The sequence below is a fragment of the Rhincodon typus genome, chromosome 1, assembly GCF_021869965.1.
Source record: "Rhincodon typus isolate 14 chromosome 1, sRhiTyp1.1, whole genome shotgun sequence".
NCBI classification, from domain to species: domain Eukaryota; kingdom Metazoa; phylum Chordata; class Chondrichthyes; order Orectolobiformes; family Rhincodontidae; genus Rhincodon; species Rhincodon typus.
The window spans coordinates 49,215,125-49,240,608 of NC_063332.1; the positions used below are offsets into that span (position 1 = coordinate 49,215,125).

A 25,484-nucleotide genomic window follows, 5' to 3' on the forward strand; every position below is an offset into this window, starting at 1 on the left:
TTTTGGTCTAGGCCCGAAACGTCAGCCTTCCTGCTCCTCTGATGCTGCTTGTCCTGCTGTGTTCATCCAGCTCTACACCTTGTTATCTCAGATTCTCCAGCATCTGCAGTTCCTACTATCTCTGAAATAACTTATTTCCAAAACTTAAGTATGAAAAAAGTTCTAACTAAATTTGTTTATTATTCACGATTTCCTTGCTTTTAACTTTCATGATTTGTGATCTTCAGATTTAAATTCTTGAATACAGTGAATAATTTACTTTACGCAATTTTGTCAATCTTGTTTATATTCTTAAGAAATATTTCAGACTGCAATTTATATTCCAGTATACATAGTTAGTTGCATTATTTATTGTATAAACAATCCTAAAATGAACTTGTCAATTATATACGGTCATGTTGGACATGTAATATTCCAGTGTTCTTTTTTAATAGGAATAAGGAAGCAACTGATTGAAAAGTATATGTATCACAAAATAAGGTAATAACTGACTGAGGAAGTGGAAGGATTTTGATTTATCTGACATTTTAAAACATAACTACATACTCCATGGCAATGCCTCCACCAATCAGTCCTTTTGATAACCAGTCAGCACATTCTTCTCATGCAATATAAAAATATTATAATTTCTTGACATTGGTATTCTTACAAATTGTCTTGATGAGTGCAAGATGAAAAGCTTTGAAAACTGTCTGTTTTCAGCAGTTCTCAATTGCTATACCATCAAATAGCCATTGATAAAATTTGTTTTGTCCTAATACTAAACAATTATAGCTTCTACTTCTATGCACATTGGATCACAAAATCTGTGTACTTTTTTTCATATTTTCAGTCCTGAATTGATAATATTTTTGACATTTTCAACATTTCTTCGAAGGGGCTTCATTGCCCCCTCTTTGTGTACAAAGCAATTAGTCACACATTTTATCATTGCACATACAAGCTGAAAAAATTGACAGGACTACTAGGTTTTTAAATGACCAGTTTTAGACTTTACGCTTCTGCTGCACTAATTCCAAAAAAGTGAATTAATAAACATATAATTACAAATATAATTTTGAGACTTTTCAATTAGTGTCTGTTTGTGGGATTGTTACCATGCAGAAATGAGCTTCGTGCGTCCAAAACTGCCCTCTGAGGACCTCCCTTTCCCGGACTCATTTATGTATTCTTGGCAGGGTCAATTTCAGATCCAAGGATCTTAAAGACTAAGAAGGTTCCCAGTACTTACAACAAGAAATTAATTCTGGTATTGCAGGACAACATACACAAATACTAAACATTTGAGCAAAGTTTCCAAATTATTTGGTCTGACAAAATGTTATTTGAGGTTTCCCTGGGCAACGAAAAGCATCAGCCTGTTTTCCCCAATGGTATTGATCTATCCAATCCTGAAAAGGGTAGAAGGCAATTTTATCACTTCAGTCCGTAACACAAACACCATACAGACGAACTCACACTACTATGTTGTTTTGCCAATTATTAATTTGCTAAACTTCTTGTTTTTTCACCTTTTGAAGAGTTCTTTTTTAAAATTTCTTAATGGGATATGGGTGTCACAATGATTGTCCATCCCTAATGTCAACCATATGTTGTGGGTCTGCAATCACATGTAGGCCAGACAGTGTAAGGACAGCACATTTCCTTCCCTACAGTACCTTAGTGAACCAGATGGGTTTTCTTAAGACAATCAACGGTAGCTACATTATTGCCATTAGGCCAGCTCTTTATTCCAGATTTTTATTGAATACAAATTTTACCATCTGCTATGGTGGGATTAAAACTTATGTCACTTGAATATTGATCTGGGGTTCTGGATTGCTAGTCCATTTACATTAGCACTCCACCTCCACTTCCTAACCCATTTTGCACTAAATGACCTTCAAATACATTTTTAAATCAACTAAAACCTCACTGACTTCTTTTAATACTTTCGTATTGACACTGAAATCAAAGCAGTGAAAATCGATCACAATACTTTTTATTAACTAGCAGTGACCACATTGCATGAATGAATTAAAAGAAAAGTTGCCGCTGTTGACTCTTTAACATGGCAGTTGGAACATTTGGGCAAATAGGAATTTACCAGATTACAGGTAAATGAAACAAAGTGCAGGTCAAGTGAACTGGTTGACTGGCATACTCTGCTTTCATATATGAAGTATGAAATCTGGTTTGAGCTTGCTTCCATTTTTGTGTGAAAACACAAGCGTTCCATTTTATTTTCTATTTCTGGAAATAATTTCTTCGGTCATTATTGAAAATTATTTAAATGGAAAACTATATCCTCCTTTTGAATTCCAACAACTTGTTTTATCCTGATTGGGCTCCTTTCAAAATTTTATTTACATTTTATTGTAGTTGCTTATTCACTATTGGGCTTCGTATCTAAGTCAAACCGAGCACTCAACATCTAATTAGATATTTAGGTGAAATTTCTGAAATTAGCCAAAAGATTGAAACTTGTAAAACCTCTATGTTTTAATTGAGATAACTGGAAAAGTTTAGTTTGTTTCTTTTATTATTTTCATACCATATTCTTTGGTGAGTCAAATGTTTTCAAAAAGCTCACTTGGAACCATTGGCCATAATGCACATCTGCTTTTTTAAAATTCTCTTTGATGTATTACTTCCTCTGACACAAATACCTGGTGTGCCACACTCTAGATGGCTTAATTGAATGACATTTCCTCAGCTTATTATGGATCTCGACTTTTAAAGAAAGACCTCAATCCAGCTGATTTGTTTCATCTGGCTTATGTCACCATATGTAAGCCATATGTGGCATGTGATAATTTTAGAGGCGTCTTGCTGCCTTCCTTCAATTCTTTATGTGTTTACATCTAATGGTAGTGGTAGGCACGCAGCAAACTTAATGCTTGTTGATACAATGCTGAATGAACATTTAGTCACCATTTTCATGTACCTTTTTTCTTCATGTTTCAGCAAAGATATATTTGATGCACAGGAAGCTGCCTCAACTTTACAACCAATGGAATCGCTGACCGTAACAGGACATGACTTCAAGGTGGAAGGTTTTAAATCTGTTCCACGTCCTCCTACTATGGTAAGCATTTAACTATACAACACTGAATATTTAGCCTCGTGCCTCAGTACCTAGTACAAATAAACTGAATAAAGTCCAGTTATCCAAATATGGAAAAGACAGAATTGTCTAGCCATTTGGCACAATACCTTTTAACATACATATTTGTAATGTAGTGTGAGAGTTATTAAATGCAGTTGTCAAATAACATTTCTCAGGGAGTAGTCTGGAGGAAAAAAATTAAATAAAACTTTAACAGATTATAAACAATAAAAATATCCTGCAGCAAATGCTGCATGACTCATTTAAAATGAAAAATATATGGGACAAAATATTTATAGGAGTTTGACTTCACTTTTTGAAGGCAGTTTACACTTCATGATTCCGACATGAACAATTGTTTATTTGTATCATACTTCAATCCCCTGGTTGAACAGGGTATCGTCTAAATAACATTTCCTGACCATGCAAGGCATTTATCAAAATGGCATTTATTATAAAATAAGTTGTAATATTTTGCATGAAGCTGGAAAACTAGTTATTGATTAATATGTAGTATTGTTTTTTTACCTATTTTATATAACTGCAGTTAAACATTACCATGTTCTTCTTTGCTGAAGCAGATTTAGCCTTTGTGTAAAATACCGCAGAATTAAGGTTAAAAATGCAGAGAAACAAATGGTAATTGAGTTCCCAATATTCTTTCAGTCCAGTCCCTTTTAACAAAGCTTTTGCTGTTCTGCTAATATGTCGTTGCCTGTAAACAGCTGGAAGGCAAAATACACAAGAATGTTTGCAAAGTAATATATGGACAAAATACAGAAAACTGCAGGTTAGTATCTCAGGTACTCTTTGGGGCATGCGAACACTGATGTGTTCAATTTCTCTTATAAATAAGTTAATTGTCATAGAGTCACATAGCAAGGAAACAGACCACTCAATCCAACACGTCCATGCCAACCAGATGTCCTAAACTGATCTAGTCTCATTTGCCAACATTTGGCCCATATCCCACTCAATCCTTCCTATTCATGTGCCCATTCAGATGCCTTATAAATGTTGAAATTGTACCAGTCTCCACCACTTCCTCTGGTAGCTTGTTCCATACACGTAGCACCCTCTGCATGAAAAGGTTGCTCCTCATGTTCCTTTTTAAATCTTTCCCCTCTCAACTTAAACCTATACCCTATAGTTTTGGACTCCCCCACCCCTAGGAAAATTACCATGGCTATTCACCCTATCCATGCCCCTTATGATTTTATAAACCTCCGTAATGTCACCCCTCAGCCTCCGACCCTCCAGGGATAACTAAGCTCCAGTCTATTCAGCCACTCGCTATGTGAAGAAAAAGCAAAATGTATTGACAAATTTTGGAAATTTGATCATAAAATAATGATGATAGCAACATTTTTGTTCAGTTTCTGAAAGAGAAAAATAAGTTATCAATTTTGGCCCAACTCTTGATTATTTTGGGCAGTGTTGCAGTTCTTAATATTTTCTGATCTTTTCACCTTGAGTGTTTGTGGTTTAATATTCATCCATGTCTCTTAAAATAATGTATAAATCACTTAAAAGCTAATGAATAAATGTTTATTCAATGTTTTTCGTTATTCTATACCAAACACATAAAAGAGACTTTAATTTTCAATTAATGTTGCCATGTATTGTCAAACCTTGTTTTGTGATTCAGTGTATGAACTGCTCCTTACAGATGCATAACTACAAAACAGAACAGCCTATTACGATCTGGACTGACCATGCCATGCAAATACATGTAAGTCCATTCTTTGTTGAAGGATAATAATATGTTAATAACTATGTTATCATAATACTGAAAGAATCTATACAATTGCATTTAGAGCTGCATGCAAAATTGCACAAGAGGAAATTAAACACCAAAATTTACTACATATTCAAGAAAGAAATGTTTTAAATGTAAATGTAAATGTTACTAGAAATGTAACATCTAGTCATGTTTAACTGAAAATGTACATTTTTCAGTTGTTCAGAATTCTGAGATTTAGTGATCAAATTCTCTCTCATATGATCTAATAAACTAAAACAAAAAACCAACTGGAATCAGATCCTTGATAGTAACGAGCATTTTATCATCCATGAATACATTTACAGACATTTTCATGTCAGCTTAAAAATTAAATTCCATCCATAAACAATCTTCAGAAAACTAGCCTTTTTAATTTGATTATGCAAAACCAGATTGAAAGCCTAACGTTATCAAGACTAGTTAATTCAGAATTTTTGCTCACACTGGGCTCTCTGTTTTCACCTGAATCCCTGTGTGGTTGAATATATGTGTTCCATCTGAAAAGGAGCTGTGTATAATTAGAAACCTCACTGACAGCTGTAGATTTACGAGGCAGGGGGTATGGAGGAGGAGGCCAATACTGACAGCTGCTTGATGCTTGTTAGAACAGTAATGGAAAAAAATGATTGCGCTCAGAAGGTTATTTCAACAATCATATCTTGGGTTTAACTGGTTCAGTCCATCTATATTGAAGATTTATGGATGAGTGACATATTGCAATACTACAGTTCTTCTGTTGTTTTTGGACCAAATACCAAAAGCATGTGACTATCGAGAATGAGAACTAAGAAGCAACTTCGCATAACTAAAGAAAGAAACATAAACAATAGGTTTTAAATTTTGATACACCTGCATTGAAAACTAATTGACATGCTTTATAACTTTGCACGAAGCATGAGAACATGCCATTATATTTAGAGATTGCACATCACAAGCAAGATTGTGCAAATTTGTCAGTTTGAATCATGAAAAGGTGGCTGTGAGACCTATGATAGAGCTAAGCGAATATAGAATAATTTACAGATATTAAGCTAGGCAGAGGCGTAATGTCATTCCTAAGACAAGATATGACAAAGATTGCAAGTTTATAATTTAAGGGAGGGAGAAATCAGAAGCAGTAAGAGTAATATTAAAACCAATAACATTGCATTTGTTGAATGCAGTGGATTAACAACTCAAATAAAAACACTTTAGACAATAACAAGGCTGCAGTAAGACGATAATCATGGTATATTTCTAAATCTCAAAAGTAAAGTTGAAGAATCTGTAGCAAATAACTTATGAGGCATTAGTTCAAGTAATTCCATTCTGAAAATTCAAAACAGTGAATGGATATGTTGCTCCTTTAGTATTTATCTGTTCACTATGGCTGATTCGCCACACAACAGTACTCGTTCCTAGGACTAGTTGCCTAACTGCTTTGTGCATATTAAAGAACTATAAACATAGCTGTATTGTACACAATACTGGGAAGACTTTTCTAACATCCATGTTGTATATGGGTTTGGAAGGATCTGAAACATCCCATCCTATCCCCGTAACCCCACATTTACCACCTGCCACTCCCCAGCCCATTGACCCAATTGATCAAGATCACTTTGTAATCTTAGATATCTTTTTCACTGTTCACTATACCATCAATATGGCTGCCATCTGCAGATGTACTAGCTGTGCCTCCTATATTCTCATCCAAATTGTTTATATTAATGACAAACAAAAGTGGACCCAGTGCTGATCCTTGTGGAACACTGCTGGTCATAGGCCTCTAGTCCTGCAGGCCCCTCTGTATAAAGGAGACTGTGCTAAGCCATCATTTGTGACTGATGTGAATGCTGACTTCTCACATTACTAAGGACCTTTTCTGTGTTAATGTTCCCACATGAGGTCGTGGTAACCATGAACGATAGATCCAGCCACAGCAGGGGCTGTTATCGCTGTGGCCATGATGCTGTGACAACACAGAGAGGTTGAAGATGAATGGATGCGCAAACAAGACCAGGACCAGCAACATTCAGTGCCTGCTGAGCAGTCTCCGCATGAAGAAGTCACAGCTGACATCCCCTCCGGATACAGAGGAGAAATCTGTCAGCTATGATACCATTTCCTGCAGATCAACGAGGCACAGTGTCATCACAGACTGAGGATAGCCCAGAACATCATCAGAAGACTATACCACCTCGTAGAGCAGGATCTGCAGAAGTGGTGGTGATCTTATTCTGGTGGGCATCACTAAATCAGCAACCAGCTGATTCTGAGGATCCACTAGGGACCTATGTGGGATCTTACAATTCTCAACCTACAAATGCATCAAGGCTATTACTGATGTAATTTGTACACTTTGTCTCATGCCCCTGTATTGAAGTCAGGTCCACAGCCTGGACAGGGTAGGTTTTGCCAACACAGCTGGCTTCCCTTGGGTGCAGGACACTATAGATTGTACACATGTCTTGTTGAGAGTACCCTATCATACCACAGCTGGCCTTATCAACAGAAACAGCTTCTCTTCCATCACCAGCAATAGTGCGCTGTGTAATCATAGCATTCTGTGCCCTGTACAGCTGGAGCAGGCAAAGAGGGGATGTGATAGAGGCTGAGGAACTGGGAGAGCAAAGCATCATTGAAGAGGAAGGTGAGGACAACAAGGAAAAGGAACATCACCGTCAGCATGATTGGTCATTGCAGCATCTAGAACAACAAGCCAGCCAGGACTTAATTGGCACTCTAATCCAATTGATGTGAGCTGGGTGCAGTAATGGTAAAGTTGTTTTTGGTTGAAAACAAGTAGTCCCTATATGCTCCCAATGGGAGTGCCTCTTTGTTTATCTTCATTTTTGTTGTTACTCAATATAGGTAAATGTCAACTTTTTGAAGGTTTTCCAGTGCGTGATGCCCCCATGTTGAATGACGAAAAGAAGATGGGTTACGCTGGGCATTGGAAAAAGTGTAGTAGTCCCTTGGACAGGGTTCTAAGATGGGATAGTGTTGAGGATGGGTAACCTGTTCTAATAGCTGCATTCGCAATGACAGGTGATGATGTGAAATAGCAATACATTTATGAAAGTGCAGTGGTGTTTGCAAGGTACTGTGAACTGTGTTATCTCTGTGCTCGAGGATGCTGTTCTTTTTCATTCCCCTCCTGCTACACACACAGTGAAGCATCAGCTCTTGACTGGCAGTACTTGGCTGGATGCACAGTTTGGCATTTATAACGTGGCACTGGCACCAGGAATCCCAGGAAATCTAAGCAGTGACAAGTTCTTCAGCCATTGTTGAGCGAAGATTGCACGACCAAGTTGCCATAGAGGACCTGTCCATATGTCATAAGGTGAGTTATGGGGAATTGCACTTGAAAACTCACTGGGGCAAATGGAGAGTAATACTTGAAACTTACCAAGACTGATACTGAGCCAGGTTTTGGTAAAATTCAGTTCAATGCTTCAGGTGGGTGACCTTTACTCAGAACTGAAGAGAGGTAGAAATGTAAGAGTTTCAAGCCAGTAGGTGGAGATGGGCTGGTGGATTGGCAGGAAGAACAAAGGAGAAAATCTGCCTTCAGGGATGCCCAAGGGAGATGAAGGGACAAAAGGTTTCTTGATGCAAAAGCCAGAGAGAGTTATAAAGAAACAAAGGTTGTGTCCAAACGAGGAATGGATTGTTACATAAAGCCAGATGAATGTAACATGAAGAGTTGAAGGAAGAAAGTAGATAAGAGCGAACCAAGTAAAAGATTTACAAAATAGACAGAGAACAAGATGAAGGCAGAGGTTGTGATCTAAAGGAAAGGTGCGATGGAGATGGAAAGTGTGTTAGATCAGAATGAGCAGTGCAATAGAGTGTCACAGAGGGAATGGTCTCTTCAGAATGTTGAAAGGGGAGGTTTTACTGTAACTAGCAGAAATTGGAGTGTATAAAGAATTTAATGTGCAGGCCAGTGGGTGAAAGGTGAGGTCATGGGGAAACCTATCAGTTTTAGGAGGGAGGGGAAGGAGTAAGAGCAGAGGTCCTCAACAGGGAATGAATGGGATGGCCATGCAGCATGCAGGATGAGAAGCCTTAATTAAGATAAAGTACTGACATGTAGGAAGCACTGGAGTGGAAGATGCTGTTCCTCTGTGTAACAGGCCCACCTCTGTGCTTTGGAACTTTTGGCTGAATTGTATCAAAAATTAGCTGAGTATCAGTTTTACATAATTTCACGAATGTTGCTCTCTGTGAGCTCTAGTGAGCTATCTCACGCAATCCTCTGCTACCCACTTTAATATGTAAGCAGCATACCTCCATATTGCTCAAAGTACACTATTATGTGTTCACCAATGGCAAAAGTACTAGTCACTGTGATCGCGTGGGGATTCCTAGCACCAGGATCATTTTTAAGGCTCAGCTGTGCACCAGGCTATGTGCCTCAGGAGCTGTCTTCCAAGTGCATGTAGTGCAAGGGGATTGAAAAAGTACAGCTTCTGAGTGCGCACAGGGGACATGGCTGACACTTCATTGCAAATGGAAGCTTACATTCATAAATGACGTGCTATTTAACATTATCACCTTTCTAATTATCAGTCATTGTAAACACAGCTACAAGAACCATACTGTACAGACTCCCTATTCTTAGCATCATACCACTTTAGAACCCTATGTAAGAGAGTGCTACTCTACCATATTGTAACATCTTCTTATTGTTCAGCGTGTGAACATCCCATGCTGGAATACCTTCAAACAGTTAAAAACATTAACTTTTATTGAAAAAACAACAAAAGTGGAGAAAATAGAAAACAAAACTGCATTTGCTTTAGCAAACAGGCACGAGCCACTTGACTGTAGAACAGCAACAAATTTACAGTCAATGAATGATCAATTCACCTAACTCCTATCTCTTGGAAATGGGTGTCAATGAAGTCCTGTCTGCCTTGTTGCATCTGACACTGCATGAGTTTATCAGTCTTAAGGTGATGTTCCTTCTGCTCAATGTCCTCATCTTCCTTCTTTCCTTGCTGCCACTGTTCCAGTTCTTCAGCTCCCATCACATCTTATCTGCTTGCTCTAGTTGTGCAGAGCAAACCATTCTACAACACACTCTGACTGGTTAATACTAAAAGGCCAGCCCAGATTGATCCAAGTATCAGAAGCTGATCTTCAAAAGTTCTGTCATCTGCTCCACGATGGCCTTGATGGAAAATGGATTATGTTGTATCAACGCACAGCCTTAATCAGGTGTTACATAAGAGAGTCAAGAGCTAGGAACAGACTGTAGCCCTTGTCTCCCAGTAAGCATTCTTGTAAGGCATCCAGCCCTTGCAATGGAGCAGGAACATCAGATTTCTCAAGGCTATAGGCAGCATGGCAGCTCCCAGAGTACCTAGTGCAGATTCCTAAGATGTGGGACTAATGATCACAGATATTTTGAACATTGATGGAATGGAAGCTTTTGCTGTTGATAAATTATGCCCCATTTAGATTTGGCACTCTCTATGCAACATGTGTACAGTTTATAGTGCCCTACACCTGGGAAAGTCAGCTATGTTGGCAAAGCCTACTGCCCAAGCTGCATTACTAAACTCACCACAGGGAAGTGAGATAAAGCCTTGTGATTGGGCACAACTTGCAACAGTAACAGCCTTGATACATGTGTGAGTGGAGTGGGACATGGAGGACTCCAACCAAGAGGGCCATGGCCCTAATCTTTGATTAGGACCTTATTCCCAAGGTCCTATCAGCACAAGCCTGATATGCACATACAGTTGGAGATTCGAAGTGCAGTGAAATTGCTGAAATATTTTCCTACCATCACCTATACTGGTCTCGAAAGGCAACATTGCATGTAAGAGCTTTTTGGAGAATACTTACAGTTCAAGTTAAGAGGAAATCATCTCCATGCCCTGGTACAGCTTTGAGAACACAGACTGACTTTATGAATTGTGGCCAGGTGCCACTTTTAAGTCATTTGTGATCTTAAACTTATGAGTTAACAAAAGAGTGAGTTTATTTGTTACTAGCTGCAAGAAGAAATAATTCCTCGATCAGGAATAAGAAGTGAGCCCAGAAAATTTAATAATCGGAACAAAGAAATACGATTAGTCTGTGGATTTGTGAAGAGTAGATAGTAGAACATTGTAGTCATTACAGTGGATTTTACCAACAGCTTTGATGTGGTAAATAAACATTCAATTTAGAAATTTTTAGCTTTGTACCTTGGTTGCAATTCTTCTGTCCAGGTTCTTTATGATACTGGCTGCCTAGCAGCACTCGAAGTGATAGATGTTTTGGCCCCTATTTTTTTTACTGACACTGCAGGACTGTTTAATGGCTGTTCTCAATGCTATGGCCTTCACACCACACTAGTCCACACATTATGACACCAGACCACTAACACATTGAAGCTCAATTTTTACTCCTTATTTTGTATTCCATAGAAAATGGCTTCCTGCTGAGAGGTTGGATAGTCAGATTCTCATTATCTGTTCCTTTTTAGTCATTCCATTTGTAGTTTCCCTAATGCTGTACACAGATGACATTTCAGAATTCGTCTCCAGACAGGCAGTGAATTTACATCTGCAGTCATTTTTCGACTGAATCCTTTTTAAAAACAAAAACACATTCCAATTAAATGTTTTATATTTCCATGGATGATCTGGGGTAATGACTTGTGTCTTGACAATTTCAGATCCTTAAAACCTTGTTAAATATTGATGATCAATCAGCCTGTGCTAATGATGGTATCCACAGCTCGTTTCTTTTGGCACCAAATCCTAATATGAACTTTATTATTGAAAATATTCATTCCAACATGAAGCAAGATTAATTGTTTTCTCTCTCTGTCTTTCACAACAGGGTGTCACTCCAATAAAGAACGCTCATGCTCCATTTCGGAAAAATACATCATTTACCAAAACAATAGCAGAAACATTGGATAGCTGACAACTTATAGTTTGAAATTGCATTGTTCCCATTCACAGAAATTAACGTTCACGGAAATTAGATAATATGTATTATACCTGTTGCTGCTTATTCTCTTTTTACTGCTTCTATACAGAATCCGGATCATTCATTTAACATCAATTCTGAAATAAATAAAAATGTGCCAAAAGATTAGAAACTTTATTTTTCAAAGTGTCTCGTGGTAATGCCAATGAAAAAAGCAGCATGTACCAGAACTGAATCTCACCTGATTAGAAAGAAGGCATTACAGAGTGAGGTTCCACTACCCCTGCTGAACTTTAGTGGTCTGAGTTGCAAAATTGTCTATTGCTAGTTTGTAATTCTCTGGCAAAGCTAATGACCATTATATTATGATCCTGCACAACTAGCCATTGATTTTAAATAATATACACTGTTGTACGATTCTATGACTCTGTAATATGTTCTCACACATACATTCCTCCTCTTTTGGGTAATGGTGGTGAAATGTTGGAAGGTTATAGCAGGCTGATTTACCTGTTGTTTGTATCTGTTTGATCTCTGTAAACACTTGTTCCGTGGCCAACAAGTTCTGGAGTGTGACTTGGATCTGGAACATATGGCTCAGAGGCAGTACGTAACCTATAGAGTCACAAGAGTTCCTTAACAGCTGGAACATTTCAGGCTTCTTGCAGAGTGCTTCCTACCTGCCATCGAGAGTAAGATCATCAGAGCTCAGCTTCACAGGGTTCGTCATGTAGTTTGCATGCAGGATTTATGGGTAAAAATGGCAGTATTCTACAGTCAGTTATGCATGAAAACCACGCAAGACATTCCAAACTTCAATATATAGACAATCTGAAAGTCAACTTCGGAGCGTGCAAGCTGGTTCTCAATATGTAGGGAAAAAAGATTTTGGATAGACCCAAATGGGAAAGTTCCTGTCATCAAGTGACTTCAACATTTGAGGAGAGCGAAATAGTGTGACTTCAGCACCAACAAGCATGGTGCAAACGGCAATGCCTCCATCCAACCTTCTAATATTTGTCTCCAAGATGGTGGCAGAGTAGGATTCCTGAGCAGGAGCTTATCCACTCCACGTGTTTCTTTTCCTTTTATGTCTCTTTGTATTTTTGTATCCTTTTGTATCCTCAGGTAGCATTGGCGATGTCCAGGGTGAAAGCCGGTGTGGACTCCCGGCCTCAGCATGGACTTAAACTCCTGAAATCTGGGCTCATTGTGAACCCGAACTCACAGCCTCAGCGTGGACTCGAGCTGCTGACCTCAGCGTGAACTCAACTCTTGCCACTCCCAGCCTTGGGGTGCAGGCTGACACAGTCTGGGTTGGAAGGATTGTTGTTCTGAACTCTTTTTTCTCTATTTTTCTAATTTATTGCTAGACTTTTTAATTCTTTACTTTTCTAATATTTTTCCCTAAGAATTTGTACTTAAAATTCTGCATTATGTATCTTTTCACTGTATTCATGTGAGTACGTGACCATAAAGCTAATTCCAATTCTAATACTGACTTCAAATGCAGCTATTTACAGTTGATTATGCTTGAACTAATATCTCATGAGATGATATCAAACTGGACCATAAACCAATCTTCCTGTTTTCTTGAGTTGTCATCCATTGAAGTGATAGAAGAATCCATTTTTTTCCATTTTAATGATATTACAAATTTACACAGTAGGACTGTTTCTTACTACATATTCAGTAGGAGACAGTGAGTTTTCACTCTTCTAATTTTCTACTAGGTGAGACTGGCAAAATGACATTTTGTTGTCTATCCTTTGTTCACCTGAATGCATCAAAACGGGACTGAAGTTATATGCAGTTCTGACTTTGTAAATGTGCCAGGTTAACTTTCCTGGCTAACATTGAACAGAAATAGGCCATTTTCTTCAACTGGCCCATGCTGCACTTAAACTTTCACCCACCACATATCATCTTTTAGCATAATCCTCTATTCCTTTCTTCCACAAGTTTTTCTAGCTTCCTATCAAATACATCTTATATTAGATGCCTTGGATACTTGTGGCATTGAGTTCTACATCATCACCACTCTGATTAATTAAACTCCTATTTAATACCATGTTGGATTTATTGATAGCTAACTTATATTTGTGGCTTCTATCTTCAGACTCCTCCACAAGTTGAACCATTTTCAGTACAACTACTCTATTAAGCACTTTCAGGTATGTAAAAACATTCAGCTAGTTGGTTTTCTTCCAACAATCAAGTAGCATTCGTAGTCGCTTACTCCCTGGTGTCAGTTGACAAATTAAGGGACTTAACAAATTTAGTTGCTCAGCCTGCAATCATTTGAACTCCTGGCATCTGGGATATTAGTCACTGCCATTACCATAATGTTACTGTGCCTTTTACTCTTCAGGGCTTTAAATGTTGATATATATTGTTCCAATTTGATACTGTTTTTGGTTAATGTCTAAATTACTTCCAATAAAAGTTTCACTGGAGCTAATGCAGCTAATGTTTTAATGAAGATCTGTAGCTCGGGTTGCATTTGGAGTTATTAGTTGGTTCGCCGAGCTGACTGGTTTACATGCAAATGTTTCATCTCCCTTCTAGATGACATCGTCATTGCTGTGTAGCCTCCATTGAAGCGCTGTTGTTCTGTTCCATTCTGAATTTATATGGTCCGGTCTGTCATGGTGGGCAGTCTTGTTTCCGGTTTTGTACCATAGTGGTATGTAGATGGTGTCTATTTCATAAGACCATAAGACATAGGAGCAGAAATTAGGCCATTCGGCCCATCGAGTCTGCTCCATCATTCAATAATGGATGATAAGTTCCTCAACTCCATTTTCCCACTTTCTCCCCATAACCCTTGATTATCCCTTTGATAATCAAGAACCTATCTATCTCAGTCTTAAATGTACTCAATTTCCTGGCCTCCACAGCCTTCTGTGGCAGTGAATTCCATAGTTTCACCACTCTCTGGCTGAAGTAGTTTCTCCTTATCTCCGTTCTAAAAGGTCTTCCCTTTACTCTAAGGCTGTGCCCTTGGGTCCTAGTCTCTCCAACCAATGGAAGCATCTTCCCAACATCCACTCTGTCCAGGCCATTATTCTCTAAGTTTCAATTAGATCCCCCCTCATGCTTCTAAGGTCCAATGAGTATAGCCCCAGTGTCATATTTCAACATGCTTGTAAATTGCAATGGTGTTTGAAAACTAGGCCTCCAGGAAATCTCATGCTTGTCTTTGTCTCACTTGTCCTAGTACTGTAACTTTGTCCCAGTCAAATTGATGTCCTTCTATGTCAGAGTGCATTGAAACGAGGGAGAATTAGTCATGCTGTTTTGTTGTGAGTTGGTGTTCATGTATCCTGGTGATGAGTTTCCTGCCCGCCTGTCCTATGTAGTGTTTCTCACAGTTGCTGCATGGTATTTTATAACCATGTTTGTCCTGCTCATTGTGGGTATGCAGTCTTTCATCTTTAAGAGTAACTGGCGAAATGTGGCTGTTGGTTTGTGTGCTATCCTTATTCCAAGAGCTCGTAGGAATCTTGTAGGCAGTTCTGATGTGTTTCTAACTTAGGGTAGACTGGCCAGTGTGTTGGGGCATACAGTGTCTTCTTGGTGTTGTTTGTTTGCCAGGCATCGGCAGACGAAGCTGAACTTGAAGGTCCCTTCTAAAGAAGGGTCTAGGCCCGAAACATCAGCCTTCCTGCTCCTCTGATGCTGCTTGGCCTGCTGTGTTCATCCAGCTCTAAACCTTGTTATATCGTCCATTGTGTTGTATTCCAAAGGCCCGAAATGTCAGCCTTCCTGCTCCTCTGATGCTGCTTGGCCTGCTGTGTTCAGTTGTGTTCATCCAGCTCTACACCTTGTTATTTCTGGAGAAAAAGGGAGGTACTTTATCCAAATAGGACATGCTGAGGAGACCAGATAGCCTCACAATGCAGAACTTGCTGGCTCGAAGTTACCATAAATATGCTTGTTAAATATTTGTGCTTTGGTTGGATTTGCTTATTGTTGCATCATTGAATAACTTAGCTTGACACCAGCAGATAGCTGCCATGAATTATGTATGTTATAGCAATAGAAACTCTATAGGCACTTAGCCTCTGTATTAAATGTCAGATTGAGAAGTTTGATATTTTATCCTCATTATTTTATCGTCTCCACAAATGGTTTTCTGGCAGGATAAAAGCTGATTCATGCTGTGTAAACTACAGGCAAGATTGCTGCTCTTTTCTATGATGTTAGTGGCTAAACTTTATCTTCTTCTACCTTTAAAATAACTTAAAATTTTCCAAGCTATTGAGTACGTTTAAAAGAAACATGCATCTTCATCTCTTTAATTAAAATTTTAATATTTGAAGTGAGGTACATTGCTAATGTCATTTTACATATGGTTCCATTTCAGTTTTCTAATAGTTAAATTTGAATGTGAACTGCTTCAAGTACAAATAAAACCATATATGAATTTTGTGTAACTAGTTTCAACAATAAAAATAGCAAATGCTTTTTGTTTATGGAGTTTTCAGTTGGTAAAATTGCACATTTTGCATACTTCTATTTCTTTATTAAGTAAGGAAATTGGAGTATGGACATTGATCTAAAGTTATTAACTTACAGTTACCGCTATTAGTTTTCTGTTCAAACATAAGATGTATTATAATATCTATTGGGATACTTTGTTCGATGCTAAATAAATAGTTAGAAGTGATCTAATGTTGATGTCATACTCACATGGGCCTGACACAAAGAATCTGTTCATTTTGCTTCAAATTTCCACCCCTCTATAACTTTCACATTATCCTTTCTGACACTTCCCTTCCTTTCCTTGATCTTTCTGTCTCCAACTCGAGAAATAAACTGTCCACTGCCGTCCACTACAAAGCGACTGACTCCCATAGTTACCTTCACTACAGCTCTTCACAGTCCACATCATGCAAGGACTCCATCCCATTCTCCTAGATCCTTCGTCTATGCTGCATCTGTTTGGATGCTGCCACCTTCCAAAACAGCGCTGCTGACATGGGTTCCTTCTTCCACAACCGTGGTTTCCCACTCACTGTGATTGACAGGGCCCTCAATCGCATCCGACCTATCACCTGTGCTTCTGGTTGCCCCTCCCCATCACTCACAACAGAGTGCTTGTTTTCATCCCAACAGCCTTCTCATTCAAAAGATCATTCTCTGCCATTTCAGACAACTCCAGCAGAACGCCACCACCAAACACATCTTCCCCTCACTCCACCTCTCTGCATTTTGCAGGGATCATTGCCTTCGGAACACCCTAGTCCATTCCATGACCACCAACACCGCCCCGCCTTCCCACAGCACCTTCCCATGTAACCGCAGAAGGTTCAATACCTGCCCCCTCTCCTCCTCCCTGCTCACCATCCAAGGGCCTCAACAGTCTTTCCAGGGGAAGCAGCATTTCACCTGTACCTCCTCCAATCTGTGTATTATATTCACTGCAACCAATGTGGCCTACTCTACATTGGAGAAACCAAACACAGACTGGGTGACTGCTTTGCAGAACAATCTGGGCTGTGCACAAGCATGACCCCAACCTTCCCATAGCCGTTCATTTTAACACAGTGTCCTGCTCGCATGCCCACTGTCTGTCCTCTGCATGCTGCAGTGTTCCAGTGAATCACAGCGCAAACTAGAGGAACAATATCTCATCTTCAGACTAGGCACCTTATAGCCTTCTTGGACTTAATATTGAATTCAACACCTTCAAATTGTGAATCAGCTCCCATTTCTTCCCTTTTAACTTTACTTGTTACATTCTCTGTCACCCTGTCCTCTCTCCCCTCCCTTTACCCCAGTGGGACTGTCTGTCCTTTCAAGACTGGCAGTTAGACACACCATTGTACTGCCATTCTCACATTCCAATTACTTGATCTGAACTGTCAACATCTTTTCTCTACCAGCACTCGACACCACACTGCCCCCACCCCCCCAACTATATCATAAATGCTGCCTCCTTCACACTTCATTTCACCTTTAATGCAAGATCATCTAGTCTTGAAATGTTAGCTTGCTCTCTGTCCATGGATGCTGTCTGATCCACTGTGACCTCCAGCATTTGTTGTTTCCGATCATGAAAGTTGGTGGAGTTGTGGATAGTGAGGAAAGATGTAGATCAGTTGAAAGTTGGGCAGAAAAGTGGCAGATGGAGTTTAAGCCAGACAAGGGTGAAGTGTTGCATTTTGGGAGGTCAAATGCAAGAGGAAGGTATACAGTAAATGGCAGGACCTTTGAAAGCATTGATTTACAGAGGGATCTTGGAGTCCAAGAAAGCTCCCTGAAAGTGGCAACACAAGGTGGCGGAGAAGGCATACAACATACTTGCTTCTTCAGTCAGAGCAGGAAGTACAAAAATTAACAAGTCATACTGCAGCTCTACACAACTTTAGTTAAGCTTCATTTGGAGTAGTGTGTTGTTCTGGTCACTACACTATCGGAAGGATGTAGTAGCTTTAAAGAGTATGCAAAAGAGGTTTACCAGGATGGAGCGTATTAGCTATAAGGAGAGGTTGAACAAACTTGGATTGTGAGGACTGAGGCGTGACCTGATGGAAGTATCTAAAATTGTGAGAGGCAGAGACAAGGTGGATAGTCAGTGTCTTTTTCCTACAGTGAAAATATCAAATACTAGGAGCATAGGTTTATGGTGAGAGAGAGAAAGTTTAAGGGAGATATGTGAGGGAAGTTTTTTTTTACACGGAAAGTGTTAGGTGCCTGGAACATGCTGTCAGATGAGTTGGTAGAGCAGATATGATAGTAATGTGGCATTTAGACAGCCAAGTGAACAGACAGGGAATAGAGAGATATGGACCTTGTGCAGGCGGGTGTGATTATTTTAAACAGGCAGCTTGGTTGACATAGACAGGGTGGGCCAAAGGACCTGTTCCTGTGTTGTAGTGTTCTATGTAGGTAAGTGTGACTGTTATAGAATCTGTACAGTGTGAAAGCAGGCCATTCGACCCATTGGGTCCACACTGACCCGTCCGAAGTTCATCCCACCCTGACCCACCCCATCTTTCTAACACTGCATTTCCCATGGCAAATCCACCTAGCTTGCACATCCCTGGACACTATGGGCAATTTAGCATGGCCAAACCACCTAACCTGCACATCTTTGGACTGGGAGGAAATCGGAGCACCTGGAGGAAACCCCCACAGACACGAGGAGAACATGCAAACTCCACACAGTCACCCAACAGTGGAATCAGACCCGGGTTCCCTGGAGCTGTGAGGCAGCAGTGCTACCCACTGATCCACTGTGCCAGCCAGTGTGACTATCCTTGACATCACGATCACATGACCAACTGTAGCATCAAGGAGCTTTAGCAAAACTGGAATCAACAGGAAGCGGGGAAATTTTTTTGCTATTTGAAGTCCTTCTGGTACAAAAGGACAATGGTTGTGGTTGTTCAAGGTCAAATATCTCAGCTCCAGGACCTCACTGCTGGAATTCCTCAGGATAATGCCATAGTTTGGATCATCTTCAGCAACTTCAATGACTTTCCTTCCATCATAAGGTCAGAAGTGGGATGTTTGCTGCCAATTGCATAATTCTGAGCACAATTTGTGATTCTTCAAATTCTGAAGTAGTTCATGTCCATTTGCAGCAAGACCTGGGTATGGACCGAGAAGTAGAAAGTAACATTTATGTTACACATGGACCAGGCAATGAATATCCCAAACAAGAGAAAACCTAACTATCTACCCCTCATATTCAATCACAATACCATCCCTGAATCCTCCAATATCAATATCCTGAGGCTTACTGTTGATTAGAAATTGAATTAGTCCCGATATTGTACTACAAGTTCAGATCAAAGACAAGGAATTTTGTGGTGAGTAGCTCAAATCCTGACTTACCAGTTCTTGTCCACAAGGCACATCTCAGGACTGAGATTGAATATTCTCCACTTGCCTGGATGAATGTAGCTCCAACAACACTCAGGAAGGTCAATGTCATTTCTGTGGACTCATAGTCCAGAATCCCAAGTTAATGTTCTGAGGACAGGGATTCAAATCCAACCATGGCAGATGGTGAAATTTTAATTTAATAAAAATATGGCTTTAAAAAAAGAGCATAATAAGATTGTAGACATGCTTGTGTGTTGGGTTGCAAACATTTTGTCACCCTGCTAGGTAACATCGTCAGTGCGCTTCTGGTGAAGCGTTGGTGTTCTGTCCCACTTGTTATTTATATGTCTCAATTTGTTGTGGATTTTGGTACCACTTCTGGTTTTGTTTCTCAGTGGTTTGTACACAGGATCTAATTCAATATGTTTGTTGGTGGAGTTCCGGTTAGAATACCAGGCCTACAGGAATTCCCTGGCGTGTCTCTGTTTGCCTTCTGCGATTATGGATGTGTTGTCCCAGTCGAATTTGTGTCCCTCGTTGGCCATATGTAGTGAGACAAGTGAGAATTGGTCGTGTCTCTTGTGGCTAGTTGGTGTTCATGATGAAACATTTGCAACCAAACCCACCAGCTCAGCGAGCATGTCTACAAGCTCATCCACAACCCAAGCTACAAATCTTCTCAAAAACTTTAAACGAGCCTAATTATGACCATGAAACCATTACTGATTATCGCGAAAGATAGCAGGAACTGCAGATGCTGGAGAATCTGAGATAATAAGGTGCAGAGCTGGATGAACACAGCAGGCCAAGCAGCATCAGAGGAGCAGGAAGGCTGACGTTTCAGGCCTAGACCCTCCTTCAGAAATAGGGGAGGGGAAGGGAGTTCTGAAATAAATAAATTCTGAAATAAATTTATTTCAGAACCCCCTTCCCCTCCCCCATTTGTGAAGGAGGGTCTAGGCCCGAAACGTCAGCCTTCCTGCTCCTCTGATGCTGCTTGGCCTGATGTGTTCATCCAGCTCTACACCTTGTTATCTCTGATTATCGCGAAAACCCATTTGTTCACTCATGATGTTAAAGGAGTAAAATCTGTCACCAGACTCATAGGAATGTTATTGACTCTTATCTCTCCTCTGGGCAGTTATGGATAGGCAATAAGCATTAGTCACCTACATCCCATGAATAAAGAAATAGTGTTAACATTTTGCGTCCAATATTACATCCTCAGAATCAGTGGACTCAAATTCTTAACTGTTTCTCTGTCCACAGATGCTGCTAGACTGCTGAGTTTCTCCAATATTTTCTGTGTTTGTTTCAGATTTACAGCGCCTGCAGCATTTTACATTTATTGTTTCAACATTGGCATGGCGATGAATGTTTTCCAGGTGGGTTAGGTTTTAACAGTGCTAATTTTAATGAAGCAGTCATTGTAGCCAGTGGCGAAAGTACACTAATTGAAAATCGTGCTAATACCTTCTCACAGACAATCTGCAGCTTTTGGGTAACAAGTTACAGAACACAGAACTCAGTTCCATCACAACACCTCTGAGTTGGATCTGATGTATCTGTGAGCAGGATAAGAAATAACCAAGCTCTTTAAACATTCAAACAGAAAAATCTTTCCTGAAACATACAATGTATGAAATTCAATTGTTTCTGACCGCATAAGACAGTAAGAGTAGGAGAAGTAAGCTATTTGGCTCATCAAATTTACTCCATCATTCAGTGCTCAACTCCAATAACCTGACTTTTCTTCATAACTCTTGATTCCCTTGCCAATTAAAAATCTATCAATCTCAGCCTTGAATATACTTAATGACCCAGCTTCTGTAAAGAATTCCACAGATTCATTACCCTTTGAGAGATAAAATTCATCCTCATTTCTGTCTTAAATGTATAACCCCATATTCTGAGATTATGCCCTTTGGTCCTAGACTTTCCCACATGGGGAAAGCAAGCTCTTCTCCTCTACCCTGTCAAGTCACCTCAGAATTAATGTTGCCTCTCATTCTTCTAAACTCCAATGTCTACGGAGTCATTTGGATTCTATATCTTCCAATTCAAGATTATTTCTTACTATCGCACTTAGTACATCCATACTAGCAAACCACCCCCATTGCCCTCAACTTCCTGCCTGTCCTTTTGAAATTCCAAAATATTTAGGTCCCACCTTTAATCCCCTTGCTGTACAACCGTAAGATCACACTTATTGACTGTCATTTGTGCCAACGATTTGTGTTCTTTTATATGAATATTACATGCATTTAAGTAGAAAGCCATTAATTTTACATGTCTCCCCCACATCTGCACAGCCCCCAATTTGTTTTTTTCATTTGTGCACGCTCTCTCTTCCTGTGCAACTCTGAGGTACCGTTGCCTAGCTAGCTGCCCTACAATGCTGCCATGCTCTATTACTTTGTAATTCCCTGTATCCCCTCTCAAGAACTCCCCAAATTAGTTTAAAACTCACTGTAAAGCCTTAGTGATTTGGTTCACTGGGACACTGGTCCTAGCATGGTTCACGTAGCTGCAGAGAACTGTATCTATCTACCTAATTAGATTGTACCCTACTACTAAATAATTTTATTGTCTTCCCCACTTCCATGGTTTCTTCTACATAGTTCTGTGGTCAGTTTGCTCATACAGTTTGTAATCCCTTATCTTGTCCACACAGATTACAAAATCCTTATAACTGTTGGAAATATACATTGGCCGAGGCTCCTCGAAAGCTACCCCATGTGTCCCCATACCTGCCTCACCTGTAGTCACATGTTCTTGTCTTTGATCACAGATCAAGTTTGAATGATCTGATCTGAAGGAAGTGGCTACCTCCTGAGCGAAGTGGCCAGGCAACTTTCTCTTCGCAGATGTGACACAGTATCTGCAGGTTGAACTTCAGCTCCTCAACTATGATCCAAAGTTGCTTGAGTTGCAAAAACTTGCTACAAATGTGTTAACTTTGCATTATGCCCTCACATACTGCAACAGCACCACCACATCCTTTGATTGGCCATCCCTATCATATTTTGTGTAATTAATTAACTAATTATTCTAGTATCTATGCTCATTACCTTTTAAATTTTTTTTTGCTAACTTTTTTTTTTCTTTTGTACCTGCATTATTCTTATTTCTAACAAGCTACTTTTAAATAAGAGAGAAGAAAAAAGATTAAAGGCTTAGACACAAACTGAAGGCCATGCTCATACTTGGAAGACTAGAAGCACTCACAAATTGTTTAGGCAAAGGCAGCCAAATAATTGTCTCCTTTCATCACTTAACTCCTTGACATGTTCAACTCCAGCACTTTATTATAATTTGTATTGTAAGCACTCCAGAGGCTACCTACCTTCCCAAAGCATAACTACACTGGTCACTGATTCCTATCTGCATCTTGCTGCTTTCTCCAGAGAAACAGATCCATGCAACTACGTCCTCTGCAAGTATCTGAAGATTTCAACTGAGCACTATCCTGATAAGACACAGCCTACACTACTGACACGATGCTAGAAAGTTACATTTGACAAGGCAGTTCCTGGCAATACTGTTGTTCTCTTTCTTCCTCCTAGGTTTCCATGGTTGGAGTTGACAAGGGAGTAGGTCAGGAAGATAACATCATCCTCAATGTTCTCAGCAGTATTAGGGGTAGTGAGCCCCATTGCAGCTGCTCCCATGTTACTGAAAACCAACTCCTGGCTAGGGCTCAGGAAATGTAGCCATCCGCACTAATATTTGCTCTGCCCCCTGTACCTGCCATTTTATTCTGAAAGAGGGAAGGCAGATTTTGAGTGGTTGTGCAGCAGAGCAGGTAGATGAGGTATCTGCCACAGTTGAAAGCTGCAGGTACGTGAAAACAGATTGAGATAGATATGATGCTGCCAGTATTGTTAGTAATGTAAGGGCAAAGTGTAATATTAAAGATGGTAGAGGTAAATTCTGAGTACCAAGGAGTGCTGCTGGGTGACTGATGAGTTTGTGGAACCTTGAAGAGTGTGAATGCTTTTAAAGAGATATCATGTGAAGATACATTCAGTTGTATTGACCACCATCTGAGATCCCCTTGTGGCACTGCTACCAGATCCAGTATTTGAGAGTTGATCTCTCTGGTCGCCTGCTCCAACTCATTTCTGAGGGCAGTCCATGAGGGTCCCCTGCCCTACACCCCACTCCCTCAGCCCCACAGTAGGTCCATAGCCTCTGTCCTTTTGCCTGCCTGCCTGCACCATTCATGTCACCAGCACTGCATCTATTAGTCTGATCCCTCTGTCTGCCCTGGGCATAAGGATTTTCATTCCAACAATCTTTTTGTGCAGTTCTCCTTTAAAGACCAACCTGTCTTGAAAAGAAAACCAGTTTAGGCAGTTATTTGTGCAAATGTGGGCATGCTGTGAGTTGCAGCTCCCATGCACAAAAAAAGGGCAAATGAATTGCACGCCTACAGAACCTAAGCCAGAAAGTACAAATTAGATTTAATCAATTTTAAAAATCTTGTAGTTATAGTGAAATAAAGAGAGGAAAATGAGTTAGGATTAAGGGGGATATGAGAGAAAAAAAAATTTACATAATTTCAAACCTTCAAGAGTAACTAAATTATGAAGGAATAAACTCTACTTTTGTAAAATTGTATTTTCACTGCCAGAGAGGTTGCTTGGCAATAATTATGATCCATCATACTGTTAAAAATCATTGTACATATGAATGCTCCAATGTTATTTTTTTAGTGTGATTAGTGGGAAATTACAGGATTAGTGTGCAATTTTCATGCTCTTACATGGACTTCAGTGCTGAGTCTATCAATGAGGGACTGTTACAGTGCAGTCTTCCAGCAACCTCAGCATTTCTGTATTTAACTGCATGTGTTGACTCTAAACATTTCAATCGCATTTATTGTATTATAACTGTGAGAACTTACAGCCACACTTTTGTTCAATGCAAGCTATAAGCTATGTATGCTCTACAGCCATATTAATAAATTAGATTTTCTGCTGACCAAGAAAAAAGACAGCAGCACAGCGTCATGAATTAAAAGTGATGTCCAAGATTTGTTTCATAAAACAAAGCTTACTTTAAGCAAACTTCCCCACTCTTAAGTATATTATTCAAACAGTACGTTAATTTTGAAACAGCTGGTTACATTTATGTTTTCTGCACCTACACAAAACTACCTCAATCAATGAGCTGACCTTTGGATAACCCCTAGCTCGCAGCTATTTCTGGAGACTTGATTCCCTTTTGCATTCCCTTACTTCTTAACATTTTAGTGCACAACGCACTTCATAAAGAGCAAGTTGCTGCAGTTCCACCCTCGCACAGACCTAAGAAATCTGTCTATTTGCAGTCTTCTCTTGTTCAAGAAATATCTTTGTTCATATTCTTCCCCACCACTTAATTTTGCATCACATTTATTCATATCCTGGTGAATTGACAGTATAATTTCTGTTGTTGAATTCATCATTTTGAATATTTTACAGCAGAGTTTTTCTCACACCATGACATTTGTTAATCTTTTTCCTTGCTGTTGTTGCTTAGTGCTGTCTTTCAAACCAAATTCCCATGGCAATAACAGCCATTTCATTTTCAATGAAGTAAATAGGGTTTGTGTGTGTTAAATAGATTTGAATAGGAAAGTACTGCTATATTGAAAATAAGAAAAAACATGAGAGATTAGCAAAATTACCTTTCTACTGCATTTTGTTATGACCTGGAATACATTCCTAAAAAACAGATACTAATGCCTTTCGAGAGGAATTGAATGTAAGGACGCATTTTCAGGGCTTTCAGGAAAAGGTGAGTGAGCTATATTAATTGATTATGACTATCACAATATCACTGCTGTCTCAATTAACAGAAAGAACTCCT

At 39.5% G+C, this 25,484-nt stretch overlaps 1 protein-coding gene across 4 annotated transcripts; it reads left to right on the top strand.

The window, feature by feature from the left end:
• The first annotated feature begins 429 nt into the window (after positions 1–429).
• spag8 (sperm associated antigen 8) lies at positions 430–13,156 on the top strand. Of its 4 annotated transcripts, XR_007263031.1 has the most exons (6): positions 436–480; positions 2,947–3,067; positions 3,814–3,878; positions 4,758–4,820; positions 6,756–7,090; positions 11,697–13,156. XR_007263031.1 is itself a non-coding variant. In XM_048601866.1 (5 exons), exons 1-5 carry the CDS (start codon positions 464–466, stop codon positions 11,710–11,712), a joined length of 282 nt encoding a protein of 93 aa, XP_048457823.1. In that variant the 5' UTR covers positions 436–463; the 3' UTR covers positions 11,713–13,156. The 4 variants fall into 4 exon arrangements, 2 of the variants coding, with proteins under 2 accessions (XP_048457823.1, XP_048457819.1); XR_007263033.1 differs by lacking the exon at positions 3,814–3,878 and having other exon boundaries at positions 430–480; XM_048601866.1 differs by lacking the exon at positions 6,756–7,090.
• Positions 13,157–25,484: the final 12,328 nt, after the last annotated feature.